The 12500-nt window shown below is 48.3% G+C and overlaps 1 protein-coding gene across 1 annotated transcript in view; it reads left to right on the top strand.

The window, feature by feature from the left end:
• foxo1a (forkhead box O1 a) overlaps positions 1-12500 on the top strand; it is a 35457-nt gene that overhangs the window by 21932 nt on the left and 1025 nt on the right. The window contains exons 2-4 of the mRNA XM_012830937.3: positions 7192-7383; positions 7773-9183; positions 9780-12500. The exon at positions 9780-12500 is cut by the window's right edge and continues 1025 nt beyond it. Of these exons, the coding sequence (XP_012686391.2) occupies positions 7192-7383; positions 7773-9137 (1557 nt within the window). The 3' untranslated portion in view covers positions 9138-9183; positions 9780-12500. The remainder of the gene's footprint in view (positions 1-7191; positions 7384-7772; positions 9184-9779) is intronic.

The following is a 12500-nucleotide window of genomic DNA, read 5'->3' as shown; positions in this document are numbered from 1 at the left end:
TCTCTCTCTCTCTCTCTCTCGTTCTCTCTCTCTTTCGCTCTCTCTCTTTTTCTCTCTTCGTGTCAGCAGCAGTCAGCAGTCCGCTGCAGCCCCAGACATGACCCGACACGAGCTCCGTGCACTGGTCTCCTAGCAGTACGCCGCTGCGCTAATGCTAACCGTTGCACTTCTAAGCTCAAGGACAGACCGAGGTGCTGTCTAGACACTAGGAGGTTCTTTAAAGTAGCTTTGTGTGGCGTGGAGATTTATTTTATTATTGCCTTCCATTCAATTTTGCCCTTATTTTGACTCCTGTCCGGTCACATGACCAAAGATAGGTGTAAACTGGGTAAATGTCAGGACTCTGAGCTCTTATCCTCCTCATCGTTCAGACAGTGAAGGCCTGCTAACACTTGAGATGATGAGAACGCATCAGGGATCTGAAGATCCTACACACTTAGCTGCACAGGCTGTACAAGTGCGCACCACAGAGTTCAAAGTTCAAAAGCTATTCTGACATAGAATTTGTACCTTGACCTGCTGTACAGGTGTGTAGATGCTACAGGTGACCTTTTGGGGTTTGCATATGTTCACCTCAACAGAATTATTTCTGTTTTAGTTTTTTTGTGTGGTTAAGTCACTTCATCCCCTACAGACATGGCCTGCATAGAGCATCACTCCCCCCCCCCCAACATCTGCCTAGGGACTTTTCAAGAGAGCAAAGTGACCTTTGAATTCAGTCGCAGGCTGTCGCCATTTTGTGTTGTTACGACTGCAGATGGTTTGAAATATGCATTGCTGCATACTTCTCTTCTGTAAACTTTCACATTTAACTGAATTTTTGCCCATCTGTGCTATACTCAGACTTGGGTTCACCTGTTTCACATAGCCTTAGTGAATGCCTTACTACAGTATACTCAACTGGAGTTTAGCCTTTGAGACGGTAACCTCTCCCACCTTGTAGATTCCCATCGTGTGGTCTTTCCAAGGCAGTGTTCTATGCAGTCGGTGACCCTTGGCCATCTAGTACTTCACTTCGTCTCCTAACCTCCCAGGTGTTTTGTTTTTTTTAGCTCGTGGCTGTAAATGACCCCAGTGCTGGTTGGCAAGTACCATCAGCTGATGAAGCTCCTTTTGTCAGAGGGTTGGAGGTAAAAATTTACATCAAAAGGCGCAAGGCCTTTTCTCTAGGCTAGTGCTCGCCGCAGGCCTGTGCCCCTCCACAGCCGGGTCCAGGTGGACAGGCCTGCTGGCCTCTTGGCCCTGGGCTGAGGTCGGCCAGGCCTGGGGCGTGCGAGAGAGAGACGGAGAGTGTCTGGAAACAGTGTGGCCTTTCAGGAGTCTTGGAAGGAGTGTTAGTATGAAATGGCACATTGTGTCCTTGGCTGTAGGCTGGCCCAAACACATGATCCCCTCTGCTGCTTATGGAGCTCACACACACACACAGACACCACACACACACACACACACACACACACACACACACATACACACACACACACACACACACACACTCCCCCCCCCCCCCCACACACACACAAGCTATAAGACAACAGTATGAGATTCCCAGTTCTTTAATCTAAGGCAATAAGTCTCATTTCAAGATGAGAGCTGAAACCACACACTCACACACACACACACACACACACACAACACACATGCTTGCCTACATCTTAATGTAAGTACAACACTAAAAGCTAATTCCGGGTTTAACTTTAAACTACTTAGCCATGGCCCCTGGAAATGCAGTTGCTCTTTCATAAACTTTGACCACTGGGTCACATACTGCAGTTATTGTAAGTGGAGAAAACTATAAGCCCTTGGTCTTGCACTCAACACAGTACACAATGAGGCTCACAGAAGCACTCTAGTATTCTCACTCAGATGCCTAGTATACTTACAGTGGACAGTGTTAGAGAATGGAGGCTACAGTATGTGTCCTCAGCCAGTAAATACACTGCACACATTTTCTGCCTTGTCTATTGGAAAACGTGTTAGTCAGAAAAGTAAGGATTTCGACCATACCCTTCTATTTGATTTATCATTGGTTATAACGGTATATGTCTGACTTCTTATCAGCTTTGACTCAATTCCACACAGATCGGTTCCAATTACCAACTTGTTGATCCCATTAAACATGTAAGTTGGCGTTCATGACATCTTGTTGCCTAGCGCCGGATTGTTTTTGCACGGCTTTAAAAATACACGGCTTTGTGTGGAAAGGAACTGTTGAGTCCTCGCATTGTGCATTCTCTCCCGAGTGAGTAACAGTAAGTCTGGCAATGGAGCCAAGCTCTTATGGGAGTGATGGGGAGGGGTGACGGAGGGGGGCAGTGGTGGACCCCCAACTCCAAAAGTTGTGGCCTGCATTCCATTCAGACGGCTTTTTTACTCCCTCTCTCTCCCTCCCTCCCTTCTCCCTCCCTCACAACCGCTGTTTCCTGAGAGACAGGAAGTGAGCCCGGCTTCCTGTGACAGTCCTCTTTCATGTGGTCACTTCCTTGTGTTTGGCTAAAGCTGTTGACGTGCTATGCGAGTGCAGAGGCCAGACCAGTGGCTCTCTCTCCCTCTCTCTCCCTCCCGCCAGGTGGACCAGCTTTTCGGATGGGGATCAAACTAACACAGGTTCTCATATATGAGTAGGCTCTTAATCAACTGCCCGGAATTGAGTCACTTTAGTCTTTTGCATTTCTTTCTCACATTTCTATGTGTATCGTTCAAAATTACATATTGTAGTCTTAGTCTAAGTGTAAATATTTCATCTTTCTCTCAAGGTACTGTAGATATGGCTACACGTGAACTACTAGGATTTGTAATTAATCTGTCATTATGACTTATTTCAGTTCACAAGTTTTTTATTGACATGATATGCTTGAAATACTTTTATATGCAAACATTGCATATATTTATATATTCCTTGTATATATTTATATATTCCCTGTAAACACAACATGCTTGTGGTAGGTGAAGTGTTTTATGACCATCCTGAAAGGTCTTCTTCGCTCCAGGCGACATCTTGCATCAGCTATGGAACAGAGATTACAGTGAAACCCAGAGAGAGAGAGAGAGTGAAAAGAAAAACAAAACCAGGACGTATCAGAACGTTTTGTTTGCCCCCGTCTAAATGTTTGGTAACCTTGTGCAGGAATGTCAATTGAGGATGGCGTCGGATTCCACCACCACCACCACCACCCCCACCCCGACCACACACACACACACACACACACACACACACTTTGTCCAGTTTCCTAAGAGATACTGACCCTGGCTGAGTCGCGGCACAGATTACACGTGAACTTTGGACGCAGTGATTAGTTGGAATGTTTAGGTTCCTGTACATGGCAGACCGCTAATAAATCAGCCATTGTCACAGCAGGCTGGACTGCTCTGTTGGAGAGACCATAAGGTTAGGGAGAGAAGGAACAGAGGAGAGACACCAATGGAGGCTATGAATCCCTGCACATCCATGCTCTAACTGCACACAAACACACTGTACATAATACCAAGCATGATCTTGAGGATGCAGGGTAGGTATGGTGGTGTCAGAAAGTGGAGTTCAGCACTATAGAGCACAGTGCGTCACAGTGGCACATTTCCATTGTATAATATTGTCAAATGATAGTAAAGAAACTGAGGACATTTTGGTAATGTTTGGGAGTGTGTCTGCTGTTATCACCTAAATCACAGCCCCCTTTCGCAACACGCACACGCACACGCACACGCACACGCACACGCACACGCACACGCACACGCACACGCACACGCACACGCACACGCACACGCACACGCACACGCACACACACACACACACACACACACACACACACACACACACACACACACACACACACACACACACACACACACACACACACAGAGGGCTAGACTCCCAGCCTCTTGCAAGCACACTTCACATGCCAGACTCTCTTCCCACACAGCATAGGGAGTTCTGCCCAGGTATTTCCCGTCGCAGTCTGCTCTTTTTCTCCCTCTCTCTCGCTCTCTTTCCTTCTCCCCCCTTCACTCTCTCTACTGCTCTTTCACAATGTTTTGATCGCTCTCTCCAACATGTTTTGGTAGACCACTGTTGAATAACACCATAACATTAAGTCAGAGACCAAATCTATTCCACTGTCCTGTTAAAGGTTTCCCCACTCTCTCTCTCTCTCTCTCTCTCTCTCTCTCTCTCTCTCCCTCCCTCTCTCTCTCACTCACACACTCCCTCCCTTTCTCGCCCACACTTTTAGCTTACGCAATGCTTTGGTTCCACTTTCCAGCGTACGGTCTTGGTAGACCACCATCAGAAAACACCAAAACATTAGGTCACAGACTAGATCCCGTTCCCACTTGCGTCAGTACTGGCTATGTGTGCGCGGTGAGTTCTATTGGGCTGGCTGGGGGGTGGGACACTTAATCCGTGGGTTGCTATTCCCCTGCCGACAAGGGCGGTGTGATATACGGCAGTCACAGGACGTCCCGGCGTCCGCGCTCTGACATTCCCAGCATTCCCTATTGCTGCTCAGCTGAAATTACACAGCAGCTCTGCAGTGGTCATGGGAGTGAGGCCCACATGGCACACGTGTGTGTGTGTGTGTGTGTGTGTGTGTGTGTGTGTGTGTGTGTGTGTGTGTGTGTGTGTGCTGATTGAATGCATGTGGTTCTGTTCACTGCTCCGTTGACAACGTTTTTAAACAGTTTTCAGTTTTCTTTCTTTTCCTCTTTTGCCTGCCTCTTTTAATGTCTCTCATTCTAATCTACAAAAGTCATGGAGCCAGTGCTACCTTTAGAGTAAATGGTATTTTCTATTCAGTGAAGACACAAAGCCAATTACAAACGAGACCCTCTGTCAGCGTGGCCTGCTGGCACAGGCTCATTTTAGAGTTTGGATTTCTGAGAGCGGTTTGGTTTGGGTGGCCCGACAGCCATGCAGCGCCGACAGCTGTCTCCTCCCCAGTTTGGCTTGCTGTGGCAGTCACTTTGGCAGCGTGACATTGGACGCACTGTAGTGGAGGAGCTCAGGTCTCGAGCTCTGTGCCGCTCCTTAAAGCTGTAGCCCTTGAGACGCTCACTTGAGTGGAGTGGCACAGACCTCTGTGACTGGGAGTGCTCTAACCCCCCCCCCCCCCACGTGCCAGAGGTCGACTCGTCTGGCCCGGACATGGGCCAGATCTGTCTCCAGAGGCTCGAGCCCCCGGATCCCCTTAATCCCCCCCTTCACTGTCTCCTGCGGTTCCTTTGCCAGTCAGACCTCAGCATGTAGGCTTCGCTAAGCCTCCCAAACCTCCCAAAAGAGCCAACAACGCCAAACCCCTGAGCATCAATCATCCCATCTCACCCCATGCGGTTTGCCGCATGGAAAAATAGCTCAGAACCAGCGATAATACCAATGCAATACTGAATTGGTTTGTTTCAAGCTTCAACAGGAGGGAGTCAGTGTTTGCACCTAGGCTGATCTGGACCCACTAATCACAAATAACCACCTGCAGTGTTGACCCCACCAAAATCCTCACCACCACCATTTTGACCTATGTGGACACTTCTGGTGTCTGATGGGGTTGTTCAGATAGAACAGGCTTGAACTGAGCCCAAAAAGCAATAGGCATATATGCACACACACACACACACACACACACACACACACACACACACACACACACACACACAAATCAGCAAGTGCCTGGGCTGATGGTTCCCATGACAACAGCAAAGGTGAGGATATGAGAAACAGGAAGAGAGATTCTGTTTATTTACCTTTAGATATTTAGAGATTGTGGTGATGCATAATGTCACAATAAGTGCTTACCATAAAAGACTACCAATCATGCATGTCTTAATAGTTAACAAAGCAAGCAAAATAGCTAGCTCTAAACAAATTAGCCTATATTGTTGACTAATTGAAATTGAATTATTTCAAACTCAAATAGCCATCCAAGAGCAACAGGAAGTATTGGGTGTATATTATGCCTTTTTAAATGTGCATGTGCTTCAGAAAAAAGGTGACTTGCTCATACCAGTGAAGAGAATGATGGAGAGAGGTATGACGCATTGGAACCGACTGAAAGTGTGTTTTCTCAAAACAGTGCAGACTGAAAAGAGTTCCTATTTTTGTTCTCTGTTGCTATGTTAACAAAATGGTATGAATATTTGTCCATGGGAAATACACTCACACTCCTTTATCGGAGATTGCTTCCCCCCCCCCCCCCCCCCCTTGTTTCTCTTTTTTCTTTTCTTTTTTTTTTTCATTGCCGACAAAAAGAACAAAAGGACAGACAGAGTTTCACTATGCTGTGTCAGCCAGTGTTTGTGTTAGCACTCCGACATCATGGTTTTCTGTTATTACGCGCCCTTTTTCCGCTCTTGTAGCTGGGTTTCGGTGAAGGGACGTGTTCAGTTTGGTTCGCTCTGTATCTACATACCTGGATCAAACCAGTTCTTCTCGTCCTACCCACTCATCCACACACGTAGTGGATCCATGCATCTGTATGGTATTGGCCTATAGATAACAGTTTAGCTGTGAAGAGATTCTGTATTGCAGATACTCTTTCACTCTTTTGCTGTCGATGGGGTATTGTGTACAGCGGATGTACCTTTAGTTTGGCAGTACTGGTTACATGTACAGATACTCTTAGACCTGCTGTGTTTTTGTCAGCTATCGTATGTCTATGATGTCACCCTTCAAAATGTTCTTACAGAAGAAGGCCCTTTGGACTTAGGTACATCAATAACATTGTGTGTGTGTGTGTGTGTGTGTGTGTGTGTGTGTGTGTGTGTGTGTGTGTGTGTGTGTGTGTGTGTGTGTGTGAAATCAGTGAGATGCATTCAGGATGATGTAAACCACCACAGCACAAATTGACCTTAAGTAGTCTTTGTCCCTGTGTTCGCCCGCCAGCACTGAAGCGGACATAAACAGAGCACAGGTGGTGAGAGGATTTGCACTGGCGATTGGCTGTCAGAAGAGTCATTATGATAAAAGGGCACACACCTTCATCATAAAACATCCCCCCCCCCCCCCCCACACACACACACACACACAAACTTGCACACACACCTCTCATCTATCTCTCTCTGTAGCTTGTTCCGCCCTCAATGAAGTAGGTTAGCAATGTAATGTTTAATATGAACATTTACAGTATGTGGATTTAACAAACCGAAACATAATCACACCCTCTCTCCCTCTCTTTCTCTCTCTCTCTCTGTCTCTCTCTCTGACAGAACTCCATCAGACACAACTTGTCCCTGCACAGCCGTTTTGTGCGGGTGCAGAACGAGGGCACGGGCAAGAGCTCCTGGTGGATGCTCAACCCCGAGGGGGGTAAGAATGGCAAGTCCCCCCGCCGCCGCGCTGCCTCCATGGACAACAACAGCAAATTCGCCAAGAGCCGAGGGAGGGCCGCCAAGAAAAAGGTAGAGCACCCTTAGGTGGAGGTGGAGGCAGAATAGAAGCCTTTGCCACCGTGCACAGAAATCAGGACTGACAGATAGCATTTTCATTTTCGTTACTTTTCGTAATCTAAAACTACTCCAATTCAAAAGAATGACACAAGAAATCTCAGCATGAAAACATCAACATTTTGTTATGTGTGTGACGACAGTGTATAAAATACGCATCGTTCTTTCCCATTCAACTGCTTTTCTGAGCACTTCCCTTGGATAGAGTTCAAGTGCGCATTCTGTTCTCCACACTTTTCCGTTCTCATATATGTGAGTTATATATGTAGCAGACATATCTCACATTCCTGAGGTGGTAACTTGAGACCTCTGGGTTCTCTCCGTGTGTCTCTGTGTTCCCACAGATGGCCCTGCAGGGTGGGCCTGAGGGCGGTGCAGACAGCCCTGGCTCCCAGTACAACAAGTGGCCCGGCAGCCCCAATTCCCACAGCAACGACGACTTTGATACCTGGAGCGGTTTCCGCCAGCGCACCAGCTCCAACGCCAGCACGCTCAGCGGGCGCCTCTCGCCCTTCATGCCCGAGCAGGACGACCTGGGAGACGGCGACGTGCACATGGTGTACCCGGGTGGGCCCGGAGCCAAAATGGCGGGCACTCTCCCCAGTCTCTCGGAGATGGCTGGCTCACTGGGCCACCATCACCACCACCACCACAGCTCTGAGAACGTCATGGAGAACCTGCTGGACAACCTCAACCTGCTCTCCCCAAATAACGCATCGCAGGTCGGGCCAGCAGGGTCTGGAGGGGCCGCTGCTCCCTCCCAGGGCTCCGCGCAGTCCTCCCCCTCCCCCATGATGCAGTCCTCCCCTTCCCCAATGATGCAGGCCAGCCCAGGGTACCCTACCCCGTACAGCTCCCCGAACCTCGGAGGCAGCCAGCCCCAGCCCCAAGAGTACCGCAAGTGCCTGTACGGCCAGGCCAGCATGAACACCCTGTCGACCATGCCCATGCAGCCGCTGTCCGAGAACAAGCCCAGCTTTGGACCCTCCCTGGGCCAGTACGGCTGCCCGGCAGGGCTCCTGAAAGAGCTCCTCACGTCCGACAGTGAGTCCCACGGGGAGCTCATGTCCACAGTGGACACGGTGGTGACCCAGTCAGGAGGTGGCGGGGGCGGCGGCGGGCGCATGCTTCCCCTTTACAGCAGCCCTGGTGGGGGTGCTGGTGCCCAGCATGCCCGCTCCGAGCTCATGAGTACCGGAGGTCAGCCGCACGGCAGCCATGCCTTGCCCCCGCCACACCCGCACGCCCACGGCGTTGTGCACAACCAGGGCCCCCCGACTTCAGTGGCCATGAACGGCCGTCCCATGCTGCCCCTTGCCAGTATGAGCCATGGTTCGGGAGGACCAGCTGGCCGCCTCGGCACTGTCAAGACTGCCTTGTCCATGCCCTTCAACCCTGCTGCCCACCTGGGTGGTGGAATCGGCGGTGGGCCTCTGACCTACTGCACCCTCCATAGCCCCAACACCAATGGTTACGGGCGCCCGGGATCCCTGCTCCAGCACCAGAGCCAGCACTCACACCTGGAGAAGCTGCCCAGCGACCTGGACGACATGTCCATCGAGCGCTTCGAGTGCGACGTGGAGTCCGTCCTGCACGACACCATGCTCATGGACGGAGACTCACTGGACTTCAACTTCGAGCCGGTGGTGCCCCAGCAGGGCTTCCCGCACGGCGTGAAGACCACCACACACAGCTGGGTGTCAGGGTAGAGGACAGGCCGGGGGGAGAGAGGGCTGCACTCACGCTCACTCACAGGTAAAGAGCCACGCTGGGCGCTTACGTTACGGCAGTCAGATTTGTCCTTGCCAATTTCTCAAAGCCATCCCAGGTGGTAGCCGACTTTAGAATGGATCTGCCCCTGATTTTGTATAGATTTGGTATTCGTTACTCTCAGGATAACACCACCAGATCAGAGCCAAGGATGCAATTTCCTCTCATATTGCTTTGTTGTGGTGCAACCATCATTACATGCTAGAGAAACTATCTGTTAGTTATGATGAGTTGTAGCACCTAGCGCAGTGCCTCTGGGAGGTGCTGACCAGGGAAGTTCATGGGTCAGAAGCTACCATTGGACTTTCTAGGCCTTTATAGGCCTAAGCCTTGGTGGTGTCGCATGTGTTACATATAATTTATTATTGTTGTTGTTGTTGTTGTTGTTGTTGTTGTTGTTGTTGTTGTTGTTGTTGTTGTTGTTGTTGTTGTTGTTATTATTATTATTATTATTATTATTATTATTATTAGCAGCTTAGATATCACATGGAGTTCTTATTACCTGTTAAGTTTTGGACCTAAACGTTGATCTCTTCAAAATCACGGTTACTAATCTCAGCACTGCCTTTGCTCTCTTCCAGCTTCAATCCATATGCATCTCAGAATGGAACATGCCAACCCCAAGGAGGCCATCCTCATCCACCCAAAGATGCTGTCCCCCAACTCCTCTGGTCGCTCATCTAAAGCCCTCGGCAGCTGTGGCTGTGGCTGCTCCCGAGGACATTCAGACATTCATTCAGGTTCAGGAGGACACTCTTGTCTTTTGTTTTTGCCACTGTACCACGTCGTCACAACCAAGTGCCAAACTCTTTGCCTTTGAACTTCAGAGCCAAAATTGATGTGCACTGTTAATGTTGCCTTCTCGCTGCAGTTGATGATTCATAATACCAGTGGATCGCACTCTGAGGAGTGTTCTGTTTTTTGGGGTTTATTTTTACAATTGCAACACACGCAAACATACACACACACACACACACACACACACACACACACTTTCTCTCTCTTACACACACACATACATAAACGACACAAATGCACACAAATGCCTCCTGAAGAGACATGCGTCTCAGTGGGAGATCATTTTTATACTGATTGATATAATAGCTGAAAGATCTGCTTTCGAGGCCTTTCTCACACCAGCTCTTAAAATCACCCACAGTGCCCCAGGTCTACAACAAGCACCCACTGAAAGAAAATGACATTCCTTTCAGTTTCCTGTCAGGACGTTAAGCTCACCAGTCGGATCGATCAGTCCACATTCACTTCTCATGAACCCCCCCTTTATCTAGCCGCCTTCAGGCACTACTGTCGAGTCAGAGCCTTCCAGGTGTAGCGTTCCCTAGAGGAACAGTCACAGAAGTTCTAGAGTTTGAGGGCTTCTGGAAGGAGAACTGGAATATGTTGGAGGGTGCTGAAGGAAGGGTTGGCATTGCCTCGATATGTGCCACTGCCAAGGGCCGGGTTTGGCCAAAAAGCCCTCGCTGCCTGGAAGTTATGCTGTGTCTGAGTCTGGGCCAGATCTGTTTCAGAGTCAGTGTCTGTCAGGGAGGCCTCTCAAGCTACGTTGTCATGATGATTTTTTTATTTTATTTCGTTGGTTGTTCTCATAGTTAGACATTTCTTTGATTTTGTTTTTGTTTGTTTGTTGGTGTTGTGTCGCTTTTTTTTGGGCTTGGCTTGGACACGTTAGAAGGAGGAGTGTTTTTACTAGGTCATGTACAGAACGTTTACATTGTGCGAGCAACAGTTAGACATGTCTTTTTTTTTTTTTTTTGGGAAAGAAGAACTGGATTTTCAGTGGACTTATTCTCACACTTTGAGGGTGCTTCTCAGTTGGACTTGACCTGGCTGTTTCCATATTTCTTGTAAATACCTACAACACACACACACATATATTGAAAACGTAAAGTAGATATATATTGAGATTTTTATTATTGTTGTTGTTGTTATTTTTGTTTTGATTCAGCTGCAAATTCTGCACGCACACGTCGCAAGTGTTCTGTCTGTTCTGAGTAGATTCTAAGCAGAGTAAAGCCTTATCGTTATTAATATTATTCTGGCGAATGTAGTAGTTCTGAACTACTGACTGGAAGCTGGCTTGGCCACTGCAGATATGAGGGTGTCACTCCCTCGAATCTGTGGAGAAAGTCAAACTTCCCTCCCTTTAAGAAGGCTTTGAGGGAACGGTTTGCTTTTCTGACGTCTATTTATTTGGTGGAAGGAGATTTCATATGTTCGTAGTATGCCTCAGTTTAACACGTAGACGTGCTCGTTACTATATTTCTCCCCCCTTCCGGGAGCCGTGACGCGAAACGTGCCGGCGTCGTTGACGTGATTCGTTTTTCCTTATATGAGCTGCCTTTTTTCAAACGTTTAGGTGATTGTGTCGACGTAGCTCTGGAGAGGGTTTGTGGTTTTGTTCGGATAGTCTGCAGTAACCCTTCTACCTCTGTCAGGCTTTCCATCCTCTGTTCTCGCTGCCTTATATCATATTCCCCACCCACTCTCCACCTCCCTGTCTGTCTCCTCTGTTCCTGCTGTCACCGAATTTAACACATTTGCTAATCTAATGATGCGACCATGATCCCACTAATTACTTTGGCTTCTGTCGTTAATTAAGGATTAATCAACTCTCGCTCCTTAGTGCCTCTCAAGAGCCAGAGAAAGTGTTACCCAAAAGCTGACAAGCCTTGTACATCGCAACGTGTTGCCTTTTAAAGTGCTCTTCGTCGGCAAATACATATCTAAGACCCTAACAATCAAGTGATGACATCATACTAAGGAGCCACCTCAAGAATGATCTTGTTTAGACACCTCCCATGTATGCATTCTCTATGCATGGTGCAAATAATGGGCAAGACATTGTGCAGTTGCTCAAAGTTAGAGAGCAGAAGAACTCACACTGATACTTATACAACCACAGTCAAGATATATTTAAAGTAGTAAAGCTATGAAGAGAGGAGAGTGGAGAGAGGAGGAGGAGGAAAATACTGTCGTAACTCTTTTGCAAATGCCCTGAGCAGTCCTGATCTTGCTTGGCTGTGGGTTTGGCCCTCAGCTGTGGGATCAGATATTGACATTGACATTTAGGTTAAGTCGTGAAAATGTCTTCTCTGGAGGTTGTTATTGAAGCGAGCCACACTCACCCGACTAACTGAATTCCCGATAGCTCATCGTCAGTGTAAATAACGGCCTTTCATTTAAGCGCTGCAGCTGGTAGAGGAGATTGAAGTCATTGAGGTTCCTGTCCAGTGTCTGTCCATGTTGTACCGCTAAGCTCAGAGAAAGCCAGAGCAAACTCA

The sequence above is a fragment of the Clupea harengus genome, chromosome 9 (genome assembly GCF_900700415.2).
Source record: "Clupea harengus chromosome 9, Ch_v2.0.2, whole genome shotgun sequence".
Classification (NCBI taxonomy): domain Eukaryota; kingdom Metazoa; phylum Chordata; class Actinopteri; order Clupeiformes; family Clupeidae; genus Clupea; species Clupea harengus.
Note: the sequence above shows the minus strand (reverse complement) of the source record. Positions and strands in the feature narration are given on the sequence as shown.